The sequence below is a fragment of the Ailuropoda melanoleuca genome, chromosome 12 (assembly GCF_002007445.2).
Source record: "Ailuropoda melanoleuca isolate Jingjing chromosome 12, ASM200744v2, whole genome shotgun sequence".
NCBI lineage: Eukaryota > Metazoa > Chordata > Mammalia > Carnivora > Ursidae > Ailuropoda > Ailuropoda melanoleuca.
In genome coordinates this window covers 67,663,703-67,685,001 of record NC_048229.1, presented here as the reverse complement: position 1 = coordinate 67,685,001, position 21,299 = coordinate 67,663,703, and the positions used below count along the sequence as shown (strand labels likewise).

The 21,299-nt window shown below is 36.5% G+C and overlaps 1 protein-coding gene and 1 non-coding gene across 3 annotated transcripts in view; both read right to left on the bottom strand.

Moving 5' to 3' along the window:
- Positions 1-21,299, bottom strand: part of AP1G1 (adaptor related protein complex 1 subunit gamma 1) — a 73,794-nt gene that overhangs the window by 15,638 nt on the left and 36,857 nt on the right. The window contains exons 4-17 of one of the 2 annotated variants that reach the window (XM_019801516.2): positions 20,639-20,780; positions 19,020-19,116; positions 17,778-17,854; positions 16,939-16,947; positions 14,511-14,606; positions 13,961-14,041; positions 13,660-13,758; positions 10,842-10,897; positions 9,615-9,728; positions 6,280-6,420; positions 5,449-5,503; positions 1,166-1,288; positions 899-988; positions 149-276 (exon numbers count right to left, since the gene is read on the bottom strand). In XM_019801516.2, the coding sequence (XP_019657075.2) occupies positions 149-276; positions 899-988; positions 1,166-1,288; positions 5,449-5,503; positions 6,280-6,420; positions 9,615-9,728; positions 10,842-10,897; positions 13,660-13,758; positions 13,961-14,041; positions 14,511-14,606; positions 16,939-16,947; positions 17,778-17,854; positions 19,020-19,116; positions 20,639-20,780 (1,308 nt within the window). The remainder of the gene's footprint in view (positions 1-148; positions 277-898; positions 989-1,165; positions 1,289-5,448; positions 5,504-6,279; positions 6,421-9,614; positions 9,729-10,841; positions 10,898-13,659; positions 13,759-13,960; positions 14,042-14,510; positions 14,607-16,938; positions 16,948-17,777; positions 17,855-19,019; positions 19,117-20,638; positions 20,781-21,299) is intronic. The other variant, XM_002920952.4, reaches the window with a different exon arrangement.
- Positions 9,254-9,338, bottom strand: LOC117795329. The gene has a single exon (XR_004619301.1). It is a non-coding gene; the product is annotated as a small nucleolar RNA SNORD71 (small nucleolar RNA).

The following is a 21,299-nucleotide window of genomic DNA, read 5'->3' as shown; positions in this document are numbered from 1 at the left end:
ACCACAAATTAATGATTATTATTGTGGAATAATAGGAATGTACAATTAATTTAACTATCCTATTTTTGCCTTTGCTTGAAATTTTCGTAACGAAGAGTTTTTAAAAATTACAAATAACACGTCCATCCTACTTTTTCTCCATACTCACTTTACAGTACAGGTGAATCGAGTAGAAAGCTTCATAATGGCAGTGAGGGCATAACCTCGGGTCACAGAGGTGGACATATTAGAGATTAAGACACTTTCTAAAATATCCAACACTTCATCTTCTGTTACCTGGGGAGAAAAAAAAAATGTAGGGTGAATTCTAACAGTAAATATCTAAATCTGATATCAAGCCACAGGATGCCCCCAGAAAGACAACTCTACCATCATTACCAAAACTTCTAACACAATCTGTGCTTTGCCATGGTAACTGTCCAAGCTGATCCATCAATCAGAAGCAGGTGGGAGGGAGGTTTAAAAAAAAAAAGAGTGGAAAATACCCAGGGGGGGCTGAGAGACACATCATATTAGTTTCAAGAGGCAGAAGTAAGGAAGAAAATAAAAGGGGGATAAATAGAGTTCAAGTATTGTTGCCACAACTTCTCCTAAAGCCAGTCTTTTAATAAGCAAATGCAGACATGGATATGTCCGATTTCTTCTTATCAAGCCACAGGGTAGGAGAAACAATAAAATTTCAGTCTGATGGGGTAAGGAGTAGGTCTGCAGGTGGTTTTAAAATCTCACATAGGGCTAGTAAGTTCCATCTCAAAAACTGTTAAGTTTCCCAATATAATTCTGGCACTAACTTCTTTAACAGGTTTTCAAGGAATCAAACTCAATTCCTCATTAAACACTATCCTCCTATAACCAAAACCACTATTTTCTCCCCTCCTGAAAGAGTAACAAAGGCTACCTGAATAGGTTCTTCCTCTTCACACTGGCCTGATACAAGAAGATCTCCATATTCACCTATACACCATGCAGCCACTTGTACCAAAGGTTGCTGTCAAAAGAAAGTCACCATTTGTCACCATTTGGTTTTTAATCCTTCCAAGGATTAACGCAAATCACAGGTCATCTAATCATAAACGTCAAAACCAAGGCACATCTAGAGTGTTAGTAGTAAGAACACACCAGGAACATAATGGGTAATTTCCCCACCAAAGCAGAAAGTACGTACTTGAGAATAATCACCAAGAATTGCTTTGTACAAGCGCTGGACAGTATAGGCGTGCATCTCCACACTATTGGTTATTAACTGGATCAAGTTGGGGACTGCATCATCACGAACATAGCTTCCTGCCTAAAAGGAAATGCAGTTACCCTTAGAAACACACCATAATGATAAGAAATGTTAGCTATTGCTTTTATTCAAAGAAGACTACTACAAAGCATTCTCAAAGATAAAACTGGTTCCAATTCTCAGGTTTATACGCAGCTCAAACTTCGAAGTCTTACCTATTCAAATGTCTTACTTATTTAAAAGAATATTCTAAGTTTTTTAATTTTATAAAAAATTTTAAAAATCTCCTCTGTCAAAGTAAAAGTAAAATACAAAGGACCTTTATACATTTGAGTAGAAGAGAAAGACCTTTCCTACTCAGATTAGGTTTAAGATTTCAAAAATTTAAGAAGTACATTCACTGGAAACTTAATTACAACAATCTCTCCCTTCTCCCAACTCCCCAACGAAGTTAAAATCATATGGGCTAACTACAGAAGCCACATTACTCTGGGGGACTAAGAGAGGAGTGTTTATCAATGGTCCAAAAGGGTGGCATTTTTTTTAAATTTCTTTTTTAAAGATTTTATTTATTTATTTGAGAGAGAGAGTGCATGCACACAGCGGGATGGGGCAGAAGGAGAAACAGACTCCCTGTTCAGCAGGACCCTGGAATCATACTGAGCCGAAGGCAGATGCTTAATGGACTGAGCCACCCAGGCACCCCCCAAAAGGGCAGCATTTAAATAAGAATTAAATAAATAGTAACCTTTTTAAAACTTCAATTTATTTAAAACATCACACTGTCCTTTAAAAACTAGAGTTTATAAAAATTACAGAACCATTCGTCCCAGAAAGGGGAAATATTTTGTATTTAATCATCCACACTTTAAAAACAAAAACAAACCTGGTCTCTTTAATGTCCTCTTGACTAGCAGAATCTGAGATACTATTTGCAACCACGGGACACAATAAAGCTATTTAACCTACAAGGAAACTAAATCTTGGCTTGTCAGAGGATTATTATAACCAAGCTGTGCAGGACATATAAACAGTGGAACCTGTGCCTAGTATCAGGCACCTTGATCAAGCTCCTGTTGCTGGGCAGAGGAGCGGATGTGATTTACAAGAATGAGACCAAGAAAAAGGAAAAGGAAAAGGAGAAAGAGAAAGAAAAAGGGAAAGGAAAAGAAGAGAGAGACAGAAACAGAAAACTCCAGGTGATTGGGATACACACTCCTGCTAAAAGCCAGACAGAGAAGTTTCGGGAAATGGTCAAAAAGGAATGGAGAGAAGCTAAAAAAATAAGTAATTTGTTTTACATTCTTCTTACCTAATGGGAAAAAGCAATGCTTTAAGTAAGAGGAAGCAACAACATGACCTAATTGATGTTTATACACCACTTCATCCAACAGCAGAAAATATATTATTCTCAAGCTCAAATGGAACATTCACCAAGACAGACCACATTCTGGGCCATAAAAAAAAAAATCTCAAATTTATTTATTTTTATTTATTTAAAGTAGGTTCCACGTCCAACGTGGGGCATGGACTCATGACACTGAGATCGAGAGTCATATGTTCTACCAACTAATCTAGACAGGTGCCCCAGAAACATCTCAATTAAAAAAAAATAAAAGTCAGGGGCGACTGGGTGGCTCAGTCGGCTAAGTGTCTACCTTCTGCTCAGGTCATGATTCCGAGGCCCTGGTCTTGAGTCCCATATTGAGTTTCCTGCTCAGTGGGGAGTGTGCTTCTCCCTCTGCCCCTTCCCCCACTTGTGTTTTCTCTCTCTCTCTCAAATAAACAAATAAAATCTTTTTAAAAATAAATAAATAAAAGAATAAAAGTCATACAGGATTTAACTAGAAATCACTAACACAAAGATAGCTAAGAAATCCCAAAATATTTGGAGATTAAACAACTAATTGGGGTGCCTGGGTGGCTCAGTCGTTAAGCGTCTGCCTTAGACTCAGGGCATGATCCCAGGGTTCTAGGATCAAGTCCCACATCGGGCTCCCTGCTCCGCTGGGAGCCTGCTTCTTCCTCTCCCACTCCCCCTGATTGTGTTCCCTCTCTTCGCTGGCTGTCTCTCTTATAAATAATATCTTAAAAAAAAAAAACTAAATAACACATAGATCAAAGATAATTATAGACCAGTATCTCTCACCAGTATGGATGCAAAAATCCTAAAAAATATATTAGCAAATCAAATACAGCAATGTACAAAAAGACCTATCCACCACAATCATGTGGGATTTATTCCAGGTACGGAAGGCTAGTTCAACTTTCAGAAATCAATTAATGTAATCCAGCACATCAATAAGTTAAAGAGGAAAAATCAAAGGACCATAATAAGATTATACAAGTCAATTAGAAAAATGAAAAGCAGGAGCATTAAAAAGAATGGTTTTGATTTTGACAACATTTTTCTTCAAGCGCTCTTTTTTCTTCATTTAAGCCTTATAAAAACCAACAAAATGTGTCCTGATTCATAGCTTTTGTTAAAATATAATTTCCCTATTAGTGCATTAACTTTTTACAAAGTTAATTCAAGTAAATTAGAAAACTAGCGTGTCACAGACAGAATTCCACAGCAACAAATATATATACACACATCATAATTTCAATGATATCATTACTTCCTAGCGATGTTTTATATCTTGCTTAACCGGGGCACCTGGGTGGCACAGCGGTTAAGCGTCTGCCTTCGGCTCAGGGCGTGATCCCGGCGTTATGGGATCGAGCCACATCAGGCTCCTCTGCTATGAGCCTGCTTCTTCCTCTCCCACTCCCCCTGCCTGTGTTCCCTCTCTCGCTGGCCGTCTCTGTCGAATAAATAAATAAAATCTTAAAAAAAAAAAAAAATTAGTTTATATCTTGCTTAACCAATGCCCATTTGGAGACTTATGTATTTCCAGTTTCCTCCCATTATAAACAGGACTGGGATGAACATTTTTGTACATACGTTTTTGTACATTTGTCCTTTAATTTTTCCAAGATAAATTCCTAAAAAGAGAATTAATGAGTTCAAAGGTACAAACTGGGGCGCCTGGCTGGCTCAGTCAGTTAACTGGCCAACTCTTGATTTCCGAAGTATACTCCGGAAGGACGGCACCATTTTATACCCAATATGAAGTGGAGAGTACTGCCTATTTCTCTATATCCTAACTAACACTAGGAATTAGATTAAAAAGTATGACGAATGAAAAATGATACCTCCCTTGTAATTTTACTAGTAAGCAAAATTTCTTTATTAGTAAGCGTATTTGTCAATGTTAACTAGCCCTTTCTTTCTTCTTTTGTGAAATGTCTATTCAAATGCCAATTTTTCCATTACAGTGTTTGATTTTTTTCTATTAATTGTAAATTATATATAGATTAAAGATATTAACATGCTGTCATATGTTAAGTGCTTTTCTCCTACTTGTCATTTGCCTTTTAACTTTGTAGATTTTTTTCCTTTCGCCTTACAAGTTTTAAATTTTAATATGATTAAATCTGTGAAAGTTCCTCTTTACAGTACCTACTTCTGTGACAGCAATTAGACATAGGCAGTTATGTTTTCTTTATATGTCACTACACTTTCATTTTGACTGTTAAATCTCTAATCCCTGTTAACCAAATGATAAACATGGAAGCTCCAAAACTCTAGAAGACTGCCAAAGAAATACTATCTTATAAAACCGTAATTTTAAATTCAGAATAAATCTTGTCATTCAAAACCCTCCAATGGCTTCCTATATATATTTAAAATTTTTTTTCCCAAACTCCTCTGAGGCCCTATATAATCCAGGCCCTCCTTCCGTCCTCCCATTCTCTGCCCCTCATGCTACTGGCTTCACTTGCCTTCTTATTGCCTCCAAGCAGGCCACACTTGTTGCTACTCAAAGGCTTTGCAACACTGGCTGCTGCTCCAAACTTTTGCATGGCTCATTTCACTGAGCTCTCTCAAGTGTTACCTCCTCTGAGTGACCCGCCCTGACTACTCTACCTAAAAAACTTGGCCCACTGCCCCATATTCCACTCTCCCCTGCCATCACTGTAGTCCTTCATGCTGCTTCGGTGTTTCTTGTAGTATTTTTTTCTTGCCTAACAGAATAGTACGTATTTTCCCATGAATTTCCTATCTCCCCACTAGAACTAGAATGTAAAGCTTCATGAGAACAAGGGCTTTGTCTGCCTCATTAATCAGCACATCCAGCACTTAGTATACGTTGACTAAAAAAAACACCACTTACCGTTGTCAAAACACGCATAATTGTGTCTATATGCCACCTTTTGGAAGGTGCATACCTGCGGAAATAATGGCACCAGATGAAACAATTGGAACCTGTTACCTATTCTGTGCTCAGTGACTTTAAAAAATCCTGTCCCATAGTCTTTTTTAGGTTTACTGGTAAAGTGATTATTTTTGGACACATCTTACATGGCTTACATAGCCACATCTTACCTTCAAATCTAGCAGCTACCCCCATTTCAAAGGGTAATGAAATGGTACACAAACTCAGATGTTTCACATAATAATTGTAAAAGGAGTTACTGAGCTGAGACATGGGACTCCATCTCCAGATTTTCAGAAAACAGACAAAGCAGGAGGACAAAGAAGAAGGAAGAAAGGGGCTGTCCCCAGACCCAGGCAACACCAGGGCTAGAAGCTCATGCCCTTACACTCACGGCGCAGAGAGGAGAAATCATCATACTGCTAAAACTGAGGTGTGTCTTCCTAACAGTTTTACACAGAACCACAATTTAGATGCTATGATGCTATAGTTTTTCTATTCTCTACCAAAAAACTGACAAACAAAAGCTTTTCTAGTCTATTCTTCATAGATGAGAAGTTAAAGGACAGATATAAGAGGAGATTTTATAAAAGTAGGGTTCTTTTTGGTCTTAGCATCATACATAAACACTGGCTGGAATGGCCTTCTAATGAAGCAAATTTCTAATTGGGAGCCTGAAATAAACATTACACATTTTAAACAGGTTTACAACATTTTCCCTATGTTGTAAAGATGCTTTCAAAAAGTCCCAAGCATCTTTTACCAATAATTGTAAAAATTAAATCTTACTTTTCTGCAGCAAGAAAGATTCCAGATGCACAGTCTGCTTTAAATTCCGGCTCACATGAATCCAGAAAATAAAGTAATTCCTTCATCATGCCTCGGATATTATTCCCATTTACCAGGGCAAAACTCAATTCCATTGCACGCCTTGCAGAGGGAAAAAATTAAAAAAAAAAAAAAGTTATGGTATTTATAGTAGGAATGAAACAAAGACCCAGGTGCGTTGTTTCTGAACATCAAGTACTGGCTGATGTACTGATGTCCTTCCACAATCTTGTGATCCCAACCTTCGTACACAAGATAACCAAAGTTAACAAGGTTAGTTTTAACATTCTGAATCTTTATTCAACACTTTTCTTCAAAAAGCTCTAAAAGATACACTACTTATGACCAAAAATGCAGTCTGGGTTCAACAGTCTATGAAGAAGAAATTCAGAACAGTTACAAGGCTCAAAAAAGAGAAGCAACGAAATTATTACTAAATGATAATACCTCTTTGCATTACTCCTTAAAAATGTGATAAAGCCACCATGTTCTCTTTTTATTATATCCAGTTCTGTCCAAAAATGATATAACAGTCTACATCAAAAGATATATAGAAAATTGGAATAAAAACACACCTTGAAGGTATTATACTAAGTGAAATAAGTCAGAGAAAAACGAATACTGTATGATGTCACTTACACCTGGAAGGTAAAAAAGTCAAAAGCACAGAAACAGACTAGAATGGTGGTTACCAGAGTCTCAGGGTTGGGGTGAAAGGGGAGATGTTGTTGATCAAAAGGTACAAACTTCAGCCATAACATGAGTAAGTTCTGGGGATCTAACGTACAGCTTGACAACAACAATGAACAATAACAAAAATGTATTATATACTTGAAAGCTGCTAAAGGGTAGACCTTATATATTCTCACCACAAAAAAAGAAATAATAACTATGTGGTATGATCCAGGTGTTCACTAACGCCATGGTGGTAACTACCTTACAATATATATCAAATCAATGCACCGTACACCTCACACTTACACGTTTGTGTTAATTTTATCTCAAAAAAGCTGGGTGGGGGGGAACAAAAGAGAGAATGAGGGCCTTGCAAAGGGAAAAAGGGCATGTGCTATGCAGGCAAATAAGAGTTTCCGTAACTGCCTATCAAAGTCGGCAACTAAGGCACAACAGAAATATTTAATATACAAAAGTTAGAAGATTACTACATGCATCTTTTCATATTTGGTCAATGATTTTAAATGTGGTTTATAAGCTGACTTTCAAAATACCAATTTAATAAGTAAGAAATACTTTTATCTCAGCTAATCTATAAACAACATTCAATCTTTACAGGAATACAATAGCTAATTCTTACACAGTGCTTAAGTACTTTATATATAATAACCCAGTTAATCCTGCATAACCTTCTGAAGTGGGCACTCTTTTTTTTTTAAGATTTTATTTATTTGAGAGAGGAAACGAGCAGTGCGGAGGGGCGGAGGGAGAGAGAGAGAGAAAGAGAAAGAGAAAGAGAGAGAAGCAGGCTCCCCATTGAGCAGGAAGCCCAACCCAGGGCTCGATCCCAGGACCTGAGCTGGAGGCAGTGCTTAACTGACTGAGCCACCCAGGTGCCCCTGAAGTGGGTACTCTTGTATTTGCATTTTACATATGGGACAAATGAGGCAGAGATAGGTTAAATAACCAAACCAAGTTTAATAAAGAAAGAGCCAAAATTTGAAATGAGGCATTCAGGCTCTAGAGTCCGAGCTCCTAGTGTTAAAGAGCCTGTCAAGGAGACACAGGTTTTACTTTCGAAATGCAAAGCCCTGTCATAAGCAATAGAGAAACAACACAAGAGGAGTCAGAAGGTCTAATTTCTATTCCCAGGTCTGCGTGTACAGGGGTAGGTTTAAAGGAAATCATCTGATTTCTATGGGACTGTATTTTATCTAATTTGTTAAGAGGGGATAGAAATAATTGTCTAGTCTGTCTCGCTGGCTTGCTCTGAGAATCAACTGAGAGGGTGCTTATAAATCCCGCGCAAAGCACCCCCCCACAGTCAAAAAAAAATCCTGGAGGGGCGCCTGGGTGGCACAGCGGTTAAGCGTCTGCCTTCGGCTCGGGGCGTGATCCCGGCGTTCTGGGATCGAGCCCCACGTCAGGCTCCTCCGCTGTGAGCCTGCTTCTTCCTCTCTCACTCCCCCTGTTTGTGTTCCCTCTCTCGCTGGCTGTCTCTATCTCTGTCGAATAAATAAATAAAATCTTAAAAAAAAAAAAAAAAATCCTGGAGCACCTGACTGGCTCAGTTGGTGGAGCATGCGACTCTTGTAGGGCTGTAGGTTCAAGTCCCACGTTGGGTATAGAGATCGCTTAAAAATAAAATCTTTAAAAGAAAAAAAAAAATTTTTTTTTAAAGATTTTATTTATTTATTCGACAGAGATAGAGACAGCCAGCTAGAGAGGGAACACAAGCAGGGGTAGAGGGAGAGGAAGAAGCAGGCTCATAGCAGAGGAGCCCTGACGTAGGCCTCGATCCCATAACGCCGGGATCACGCCCTGAGCCGAAGGCAGACGCTTAACCGCTGTGCCACCCAGGCGCCCCTAAAAGAAAAAAATTTTTTAATTAAAAAATCCTGTGCAAAGCAGTGAGTTATTGTTGCTGAGTTTAGGTCTATCTTTAGATAGTTCACGCACTTAGCATCTGCTTTCTGCAAATAAAAGGAACTCAATATCAATAGATATTTGCTAAACGAATGGTTTCAGAGATAATTTCAAATCTAATTTATTCTGGATTTGAACATACAACCAGAAGTTCACTGAGGCCAACTACAACTAGGTTTTACAAACAGCTGCAGTTCTTCCAATAGATTCAGTGGAGTTACTCCAATGGGGAAAAGAATTTATGCCCTTTCAAAGTGCTATCTGCTGCCTAACGATCATTCGTAGATGCACTGTTCTAAAAACCACAGCTGCTTCTAGAAGTACCGTGAGAAAATGTGTGCTGTCAGCAACTGAGTTTCAGCATTGTGATAAAGCACTTAGCCGATGGATCACTCCGCATTTTCATCCTCCAGCACACAGCGCACAGCACCTCTGTTAAGCAGACTTCTCCCCAGCCTATCTGTACCTGTCTGTCTATCAGGAAAACTTTGGTGTGCACTTGCACTTCGGTATTCCTTATTGGCCTTCTTCACTGACCTAACCTTCTCCCTGCCAATCCTTCCTTAAAAAGGATTTACTCAGCTGAGAGTTCATCTGTGAAAATCATGACTAAATAAACAAATGGCAACATTCTCTCTCAGAACTATTATGAAGTTATCGGTGGGGGGGGCAGAAAACTATCAATAATCTGTTACCTTTTTATTGAGACATCCAAATCTTTCAAACAGTCCACAATTGTGCTTCTGTGCCTCTGTACTGCATTATGATCTGTCTGCACAGTCTTCAACAAAGATGTCAAAGCTACATATCTGGATGAAACAAAGTTGCAAAAGGCAGAATTAAAAATTCAGGATAGTTCTTCTCTACTTAAATAATGACAAAGAAGATGTCTAATGACTAAATATTTTTAAATATTTAAAAGACAAGACTGAATTAGTGAGTATAATGGTAATATCTTAAAGGCATAAAAGACACTATAATCTTAAGTAGTGGTAACCAGGAGAATTTAGATTTGTATTCATGGTCAAGTCCATTTAAACTTCTAAAAGTGACTGATTCCATTCTTTCAAATTCTTCCAAGTAGTACAACAAAATAAGCGCATAGTATCCCTTTCCTTAACCCCAAACTGCAAGAGGAAATGATTTCAACGTTACCATTTGTATTTTCTTTGCTTTTATTTGATACCGGTACCAAGACTAACCCTATAAAAACCTGAGTTTAAGATTCAAGTATTTAAAAATTCTTTTGGAAGGAGGAGATAATTCAGGGTACCACAATGATTATTTACACATTTTTAAATGCTCACTTGATAAAAAAAAAAAAAAACATTTTCTCCTGATTAAAACAGGAAAAAGGGCAAGCAGGATATACTACACGAAGGAAAGTAACGAAGTAAAATACTGATAAATTCATCTATTTAAAAAAATTAGCTGAAGTTCACAAACACATTCCAGGTTTGCAGCACAAAATGTTCTATTTTTCTTTTTAATTTGGAGCAGAGGTCACCAAGCCACAACCTCTACCTACAAGACTCTAGCCCTCTGCTGTGTGGTTTTATAAATGAATTTTTATTGGAACACAGCCACTCATCACTTACACAGTCTATGACTGCTTTCACACCAAGATGGAGAGTTTGGAGTAGTTGCCACAGAGACCTTAAGGCCCACTGACCATCTGCACCTTCACAGAAAAAGTTTGCTTACTCCTAATGCTGACAGTGTAAACAAAAGTAAAAGTTAAGTCATGAAGCAAATCCTCAAATTCTTTACAAAATAGTAGTTTTAAGATCAGACTACAAATAAAAATCCTGAGTTGAAGTTCTAGATAAGTCACTCGATACATGCACGGTCTTGAGCAAAGTCACTCTTGAAAACACTGAGTTTATAATACCAAGATAAAAGATATTTTCCAGTTGACTTACCTAATATTCTTGTCATTGTTCAATAAGAAACGACCCAGGATGTTTATGGCTAGGACCTAAAGAGAAAAAGCATAGGTTAAAATCTAAGAAAATTAAACACTTATGTTGTTTAAGGATCACCTCCTGGCCTCGGATGGTGCAAACTATTTAAAGATGATAGTTTGTATTTCTATAGATGGCTAGCGAAAAACAAAAACAAAACAAAACTAAAATCTGAAGGCAAACTCATAAAATCATATTCTATTTCAACAGTAATTGCTGGAAGATTATGTTTTAAAGTTTTTATATTGTTAGTGGAAGAACAATATTGGCACAGCCTCACTGGAGAAAAATCTGGCAATAGTCATACATATTTTAAACATCTCCTCTGCTTCAACAATTCCACTTCTAGAAATTTATCTGAAAAACACACTTGTACATATGCACAAGAATCTACTGCAACACTATCTGTAATCACAAATGACTGGGGACATCCTAAGTGTCCATTACTAGCAAATTTGCTAAGTACACTACGGCACATCCACACAACGGAGTACCATGCCGCCATTAGGATTCTGACACATGCTACAACACGGATGAACCTTGAAGACATTATGTTAAGTGAAATAAGCCAGCTACAAAAGGACAATACTCTATGACTCCACTTATATGAGGTATCTAGAAGAGTCAAATTCAGAGACAGAAAGTAGAATGATGGTTGCCAGGCGTTAGAGGTAGGGAATAATGGAAAGTTATTGTTTAATGGGTACACAGCTTCAGTTTGGGAAGAAGTTCAAAAGATTCATGGTGGTGTTGGTTGCAAAACAATGTGAATGTACTTAACACCACCTGAACCACAGACTTGAAAATGGTTAACTTTTATATTTTATATTTTATATTATGTATATTCCACCATTTTTTTTTTAATGGGAATGGTCTCTATACATGAATATGGACTACCTCCAAGATAATGTTAAGTGAAAAGAAGAGTAAGGTGCAGGACTATATATCTATATCTATATCTATATCTATATCTATATCTATATCTATATCTATATATATATATATATATAGTGTGTGTGTGTACACACACACACACACACATTGTTATTTTGCTTGAAAGGGAGGGAGAGGAAGAGAACTAACCTAAGTTACTTTGGTTAAGTTATCTGGATACTGGAATGTTAAAGACAAAAAGAACTGTATACATTTAAATATCGGACTGTATTTAGTCAATCTTTTTCTTACAAGGCTATGAGCTAGCGACTCTTATACCAGTAAGATTGAAAGAATGAATAAATTCATGAGGGGGAACCCTCCTTACAGGAGAATTCCAATTATTTAATGAGGAAAATGAGGCAAACAGAAAAGTATCACTGGAACACCACCCTAATAACTACTGCAGACAAGATGCTCTGATGGATATTAAAATGGGTGGCCAGGGGCGCCTGGGTGGCACAGCGGTTGAGCATCTGCCTTCGGCTCAGGGCGTGATCCCAGCGTTATGGGATCGAGCCCCACATCAGGCTCCTCCGCTATGAGCCTGCTTCTTCCTCTCCCACTCCCCCCTGCTTGTGTTCCCTCTCTCGCTGGCTGTCTCTATCTCTGTCAAATAAATAAATAAAATCTTTAAAAAAATTTTTTTAAAAATGGGTGGGCAAAAAGTATGAGAACAGAGTATCTGCATAGTCTCAAAAGTGTCTCCCTCAAACTATTTTTAATTACAAAGGAAAAAATAACAACTTAACAGTGAAGAGACATAACAGACACCACCTTAACCAAATGATCAAGGTTAGTATCACCAGTAACGAGACAAATAGAGAGCAGGTACCTCCTGATACGATACTGAGCACATCACTTCTGTGGTGGTCTTGCCAAAAAAGCATGACCTCAATCTAATTATGAGAAAATATCAGAGAGGCCAAATTAAGGGACATTCTACAAAGTAACTGATCAGTACTCTTCAGAAGTATCAAAGTCATGAAAAGACATGGAAAGATGGAGGAACAGCCATAGATTGAAGGACACTAAAGAGACATGACAATTAAATGCAATGTGGGATCAAGGATCGGCTCCTCAAACAGAAAAATGGCAAAAGTAGAAAAACTAGTGAAATCTGACTCAATTCTGGAATTTAGTACGGTACCAATATTAACTTCTTAGTTTTGATAATTATCTCTAGTTATGCACAATGTTAACATTAGGGGAAACTGAGTGAAGGGTATATGGGAACTCTGAACTATTTCCACAACTTTTCTTTAAGTCTAAAATTATCACCAAAACAAAAGTTTCAAAAAGTGAGGAAGAGAATAATACATGTGTACAGACACATTTTCTCGTTTCTGAAAAAATGCATGAGAAAAGGATTACGATATTCCCCACTAGAAGAATGTGAAAGCTACAGGCAAATATTTCCCTCCCTATACACCTCTAGTACTCTTTTAGTTTTTTTAAGCGTTCATTTCTTTAAACACACACACACACACACACACACACACACACAAATATTTAAGAAAAACAAATTAATTCAAATATGTCTTGTTTGGAGTGATGAATACAATTCAAATCATGGCTCTAATAAAAGCTTATTTTGAAATGCTTTCTTCACTCAACAGTATCTATATGTCTAACTATACCTAAGAGCTTCCACACTTTATTATAATCAATATTAGAAGCCTTCAATGGAGGGAATAATAGTTCAGATACCAAAACAAAGCATTATACATTCTGCATCACTTTCCTAAAATTAATTTCCAAATGCAATTCATTTCTAAAGTACTCAAGTCTAAATTATTTATTCTGATTGAAATATTTAGGGAAAAGATTAAAAAAGACTTACTCGCAGTCCACTCTCTGACTTAATATCCATGATAGTCAAAACCGTTTCATAAAGAATAGCATTTCCTACATTTTTACTAGTCTCCGTATTTGTGGCAACCTGAAAAGTGGCAAGAGGGCAGTATGTAAGCGATAAAACAGCACTTCTGAAAAATATCCAGAGGTAACACGAGACATTTTCTGACTGATTACAGCCACCAATGAGGAAACACAAATAAATACTGCTCCATCTAACCACCATCATTCTGCTCCCCGCTACACTAAAATGAAGATTTAATATAATGCAGATTGAGTCTACTCACCTGTGCTAATATATCATTCATAGCTTCACTTGAGTCATCATCATTTCGTCCTAAAATTCTTAATAACCGCAAAATTCGTACCTAACGTGCAAAACATGATTAATGTCAACAAAGTATGCCTGGCACAAAGGAACTTACTTGGTACGAAACTCAAATAACTTAAATGAAGTCTCAGATCCCATTAGAAATGCTCAGAATTCAAATAGAAGAACTTTAATAAACATTACCTTTAGAGAAGTAATAAATACTTTAATGTCTGGATGAACTAATTAGACAATCCACACTTCATCACTCCACAGCTAAAGGATACCCACCACCCAGAGAGCTATAATATATTGATAAGTCAAGTCTTATGCAATAGATATTACATATTATGACTATAATTTTATTCTATTAATCTAGTACAGAACCGTGTCACTATTCACTTAATGTAATTCATTTAATCAGTTAACTATCAAATTTCTACCGACACAAATTTAAAGAGGAAAGAAACAACCTATTCCAAAGTAAGTATTAAATTCATTTCTCAAAAATTTTCTTTCAACCTCACCTGCAAAAAGGGGTCACTGATACCAGAAACATCATGTTCTGGTGAATATCCCGACATGATGAGGTTCTTTAGAATACGAACTAATTGGGGCACAAGCTGCAGAGAAGAAAGATGCATCAAAAAACAGTGAACATCAAAGAATTTCTCATGAATAGGCAGGTAATTTGGCTTTAAAAAAGGGTGGTCTGAATCCAAGAAAATTCTATTGATACCATATGCTGGCATACTGCTGATGCTTGATAAATATAACTTAGGAGTATTTAGGCCAAGAACACAAGAAGGAATATGTATTTTATCTGAATTAAAAACAAATGACTTTTTTACTCCAGAGTTATATATGCAAAGATACTACAAATAACAGGCGGTCAGAAAGCCTATGGGAACCAAGTCAAACAGATGCCTACAGGGAATACCGCGTTTCTACTTCTACAGAACTTGACGTACCTACGTAACACAAACATGTTCGGTTTTTATCCAAACACTTGGATATAAAACATTATCACCAAAAATACTAGTGATCTTATTAAAATTACAGTTTTAAAATATACTATCTCAAACAGAGAAAAAAATTCTTTCTCAACACAGGGCTGGTTAAATTCTTTTCCAACAAACAACAGGGAATACAAAAGCCTCCAACATTGACCAAGTGGAAAAGACACAAGAAAAATTGTATTTTTCACCTTAAGAAGATACCAAGGCCGTGAATAATTTCCTTTCTCTATTCTTAACTCATAAGATAAAATTTTTGGTAAAACTGTATTTCAGCACTTAATTACACACTTTATTTCCTGCTTTCTTGTCTCATCTTGTTAATGAAACTATACATTCCTTATGGTCAGAATTCCCTCTTGTCCTTCCTTTACTTTGTCCATTAGAGTTGTAATACATAGTAGAGGCAATTTTTTGGCTAAGCTGAACTTTAAAATACTTTATTTTTTTAATGCTTCAAATATTATCATTCATTTCATTCTGCTGATCAAGCACTTAATCTTAAACCCTATTTCAAAATGTGTGCCACAATGGGAACTTTTCCAGGCTCCAACTAAAAACTCAATTTAACTACATAAACAACTCTAATCACCTAAAATTAAGAAAACAAGTGTCCAAAGTGAAGTGAACTGCATCTCTTTTGGAGGCAATCAGAACAGCCCCAACCAATTCGCTGCAACTCAATTACTTTTTCTCACTGTGTTCCAGCTCTGTTCCTCCTTATGCCTCAACTCTAAAAGGGGATCAGGATCGAAACAAAGGCCAAGGTATGCCCAGGGAATGCACTCACAACACTGAGGCCACTTTTAAATATGAGAACATAATCTGTATGAATTTAAAGAAGTTTGGCCATAACACTTCAGAATTAAGTGATTCATAAGCCATCTAAACAAAATTCTAACTTGGACAGCTACAAGATTAAAACAAACCTAAGTTATGGTGACCTGTAAATTCTAAACAGGATCCCCATTAAATCTGTCAATTGTGGGCAGATTTATATTAGAGGTAAGAATAATGTAAATTTGTAAAGTGCTTTAAAATGTAATAAAGCCGGGATCACCTAGTTACCAAGCTCTGCACAAAAAGTGGCTCACCCTGCATCTTTCCCAATGGCCTCCTTTTTCGTACTACGCATGTCCCTAATTATTTGTTTAATCCGATTTCTTGGAGAAGTCTTTTTTCCTTGAGCTACTAAATTCAGAAATTTTTTTATTCACTGACAAAAGACCAGCACACCACATAAAATTGCCCTGGGACAAAAAGCACAAATGTCTAAATGTTTAGCATACAAATTCTTGGAACCCAGCTTTATTTTTCAGACAAAATGCAAGTCACTAAAACTTATGACAAGACAAACAAAATAAGATGACAAAGGGAAAGGCTGCAGCCATGAAAATCAGTTGATGCCCTCCCACTCTACCTCAAAATCCTTTTCATATCCCAAAACTTTCAGGCGAAATTAAGTGCAGGTAAGGGGGAAAAATAAAAGCTCTACGTCTGAACTGAGAGCTTAGAAGTACATACAGAGCTTTTTATAAAGTATGAGGTTACCCACACATGGCTCTAAAATATCTACTTCAAAAAGAAGCAATGTTTTGTGCCAAGGCTCCAAACTGATCTGGAACTGCCATCACCAAAGTCACTGGGAAACTGTTCAAAGTTTCTCAAGTGAAGATGAAGAAAAGGCAGAGAAGGAGGCTTAGAATTCAGGAAAGGCTGCAACTGAAATCCAAGGCTGACTTTGGAGTGAGGAGTTTAAGTGACAAGACAAAAACTGGACTAGGGAGTTAGCCAAAAATGCTAGAACAAATAACTCAATAGTATTACACACAGCTTCAGCGTTAGTGTATTTTTAAAAGCCACATTTGTGGATGGATGCACAAAAGCTACTAAGGACCTAATGCCAGCATGCACCATCTAAAAGAGGGTTAATTCTTACCTTTTCATTCTAACATACAGCAGGATTCCAAATAGACAACAGGAACAAAACATACAAAGCAAGCATTAGGGACAGATACAGGCCTCATACTATTTTACAATAATTTAATCAAGACATGAACATCTAGGGGGAAAAAAGCCAAAAAAAGAACTGCTATAGAGCCTCTTAGATCTAAATACAAAGTAAGCTCCAATTTATCAAGTGATCAGCGCCTTATAAAGGAATTAAATGCATGTAAGTACCCAAAGTACAGTCTTTCCCAGGCCTCCTTACTACTATATTCTAAAAAGCCAGTGAAGAAAACAAAAACTTCCACTCCAGAATGCTGTAAGACAGGGAGGGGGGAACTTAAGAAAGCTAGACTTCAGTCAACAGTCAATAGTCTAAAACGAATAGAAGGTGACCCTGTGTTACATAAAAGTAATGTCAAATTTCACTTTGCAGTTTTCACCTTAAAAAAAAAAGAATTTTACCTACCTTTAAAAACACACACATACCACACACACACACACACACACAAAATTCCTGTTTGTAATTTGACCTCAGGTTACATTTCCTGACTTCAATGTGAAAACAGCAGATAAAGCATATAAGAGATTGGTAGGTCTGCCAACACTGAGAGAAGACTTCTATTATGAAAGGGAAAACACAGTACTACTGCCAGTTCTTATATGCCTAAATCTGGCTTCCAGCCCTACCACACAGCAGGGCTGGTGAAGTCTTTTATTCAGTCCCGTAACTTCCTTTCAAAAGAAAATTTGTAAGTGAGAAAATCATGTACTTTTCAGGAAAATCATTTTTCAATCAAGAAAGGCTTAGGCATACAGAATGGTACCTACCTTTCTGAAATGTGCAAGCATGTCTGGGCTTCGTTCACACATTTCTGTGAGGAGGACTACAGATGTGTGAAGGACACCTGAAATATAAGAGCAAACGAAAACTAAAAATGAGGCTATATATCATTCAACTTCATAGAACAGGGCTTTGAGTTCTGACGGTCAATTCCAAAAGGACTGCTACTACTTTTGTTTTTTAATTTCCCAAAGAAGCTAAGCACTGAGGTAAATACAAAGGCTTAATAGATGCCTGATTTAATACCGGTCAAGTCAATTAAATCAGGATATTTTGAACAATTATGTGACCAAGGTAATTGCTAAAAAATGAAAACCAACACAACACACACGTCTCTCCATCTGAGACTACCCATAAAGGCATACTCAGTCACTATAAGCTCGGTATCACCTGCCCTGTACTTAATAAGCTGTTAGCTGAGATCTGATCATTCAAAAAGTAAAAATCTTACTAAGATTTTAAATTTCCAGATAAAATGAATCAAAACTCCAAGGTAATTATGGATGACAAAGTGAATAAGCTTGTTCCAAAGTAAAAACAATAGTTTCCACTAACAAGAAATAAGTACCCTAACCACTCATTTGTTCAACAAGCTTATTTTGAGCCTTCTAGGAACAGGACCGAATTAATAAAATTAAATATACCTTACCACTTTTTCTCTAAGCATTTAGTAGGACACATGAATTTTCTTTATTCAGAACCTGTTTCACTGACTTCAAAACAAGAATAAAATGTTTGGGAAAGAACAGCCATGTTCCATTTAATTTCTCTCGAGTTTTATATAAATACATCTGAGCACCCATTATAACTTCCTGTTACAAGTAACCTAAAGATTTTCATAAATCTTACACTCCTACCACAAGGCAATAAAAAAATAATGTTTTTTCTATTATAAGACAGCCAGAAAATCAAAGTGTTTTACATATGAAAAGTCAAGGCTAGGATCATTTGTATATTACACTATTATTAACTTAACACAGTATTTTTAATATAGTAAAAGAGGACCAAAAATGAAAACCAAGTTTACTACGAAAGAATCAATCTCTAATTATAAAAGTAAGACATCAGAGAAGAGAGATCTGACCTATCAGCCCTTCCTGGAAAAGTGTCTAAGCACAGTAAAAAGGCAAGTCCATTGTGCACTCAAAGAGAAGGCCAAAACTGCCTGAAGCCCTTTGCTCTTTCCTCTTTTCCCTCAATACTTCCCAAGCACATCCAAATCACATTACCATGGTTCTTTTCATTCAATAAATTTTTTGTTGCTGGTAAAAACATCTCCATAAGTTCAGGAACCTTCCTGATGACATGAACAGCACATAGTGCTGCCTATAAAGAAAAAGGACAAAAGATTTATTTCAATTAAGTCAGGGCAAACAATCTTACAAAAAATAACACCAACAAAAAAACGTATCATTTAGTTCACCTACTGAAAGAAGAAAGAAGTTAGACATCAGATTTATTATATATTAACTGGTTACAACTTTTCAATTTATACTATTTCATTAATGAGAACTTTTAGTTAGCTCACCTGTCCCTTTGTTCATGTATTACTAAATAAGTGGACAAAAACTTCCTAGACTAGACCATGGTTAACATGAATTTATCAAACAAATCAAATATAACTTCTGTGGAGTTTTACAGAGTAAAAAATAAAGACTTCCATCTGTGATACTCATTCTTCTATGATGACCAAAAGGTTTTATAAAAATACCATGCAATTTAGAGATCGACTGCTACTGTTACTTTTAATAATACCTGTATCTTCCCCAATTCATTCTCTGCTGATATCAAGAAAATCATTTGATAATTAACTAGCCTCTACTGAAGAAAAGATGGTCTTGGCTTGTTCACTGGAAAGAAAGGTACAAAGACTGATTTTGATTACGCCTGCCAAAAGTAACCGTAACTACTATTTGTTGGAGTTAAATACCACAAAAGTTTAGATAAAATAACAAGAAAAGATTTCAGCTAATTCTTCCCAAGTTATGTTTGGAGGAAAAAAGGTATTTTTTCCAATCCACAGAAGTGTTTTATTTAATGAAATAATGTGCTTTCTGAATAAGAGCAGCCCACTCATACTTTAAGAGAAAGCACTGGCTTTGGTTCACAACAGCTCGTGATCCTGGAAAACAACTTGGCCCTTGCAATGTCTTGTCTCACACTATTAATGTGGAGGCACAGTGAATGTCAACCAGGCAACAGTTAAGTGTTCACTTCTTGGAAGTTCTAAATTTTATACCCTTTATTTATGAAGGTTACAGGGTTCAAGCAAAATTTTAAAAAACATAAAATGTTTGTATCAACATATAAGAGATTAGGATCAATGTCTTCCATTACATTTCCATTTAGATACACCAATTTAGAAAGTGTGTTCCAGATCATTCTCTAATAATTATCTAGGTCCCAATGGAACTGCACTTCCAGAGACTCAAAGGCACTAATACAAAGACATAGACATTAATTATTAGAATAAAAGTAAATTCTTAAAGTTCTGTTCATTATCACTTTGTTTAATATTCTTTAGAATCTGGTAAATTAGGAAGTAATTAGCTATCTAGGATATCCAGTAACATTTGTTTATAAATCATTTCCTTGAAAAAAGAAGAATTAAGGGAAGAATTAAAGTGTTCACAATTACCAACTGGAGTTAATTAGCAATTAAAAAAACCCCACCTCCAAAATTAGTATAAAAACAGACTTTGATTTATAAACACTTGACTCATTTATAATCATTTAAAATATAAAAGATAGGTAATATTATCATCAGAGCTCTCAAAAATAATTTGCCTCCCCATCTCCATAATATTCCCTAATCTAAATGCAGACATTTGGTTTCATTAAAAGTTACCTTTTTTCTTAAGTAAGAATTGGAGGTTTTCAGGAGTTTCTCTACCTCTCCTGCAAGATCTCTGCACATCTCTGAAGAGCCCATGCAGCCAAGGGTACAAAGTGCTAGCCCCTGTACATATTGTGTGCTATGATTAAGATCACTGCAAAAGAACAGAAAAAGGTAGAAATGAACATGCTTTTCCTGGTGCTCCCCATAAAGAAGCTTCACCATCTAATGAGGTAGCTCTGAATGATTCACAATTTCTGTAGTAAGGAAAATAATTAATAGGATTATTTGCTGCAAAAACATGTTTGCTTTATTACAAATTACCAATACAGTGAACTGATTTACAGTGCCTCCTACAGGCTTACAACTCCATGTTTCTAAATACCAAAGTAACAGAAATTCGACAACATGTTATCTGTTGAAGACAAACTACTTCAGAAAACTCAGCAAACCAATGAAAGTGAAAGCCAACAAAGACAGAAATGTGAAGCACAACTGTATCTTTAAAAGATTTTTGGGGGTGCCTGGGTGGCTCAGTCAATTAAGGATCTGACTCTTGATTTCATTTCAGGTCATGATCTCAGGGTCGTGAGATCGAGCCCAGCATCGGACTCCACGCTGGGCAAAGAGTCTGCTTAAGACTCTCTCTTCCTCTCCCGCCACCCCCCAGCCC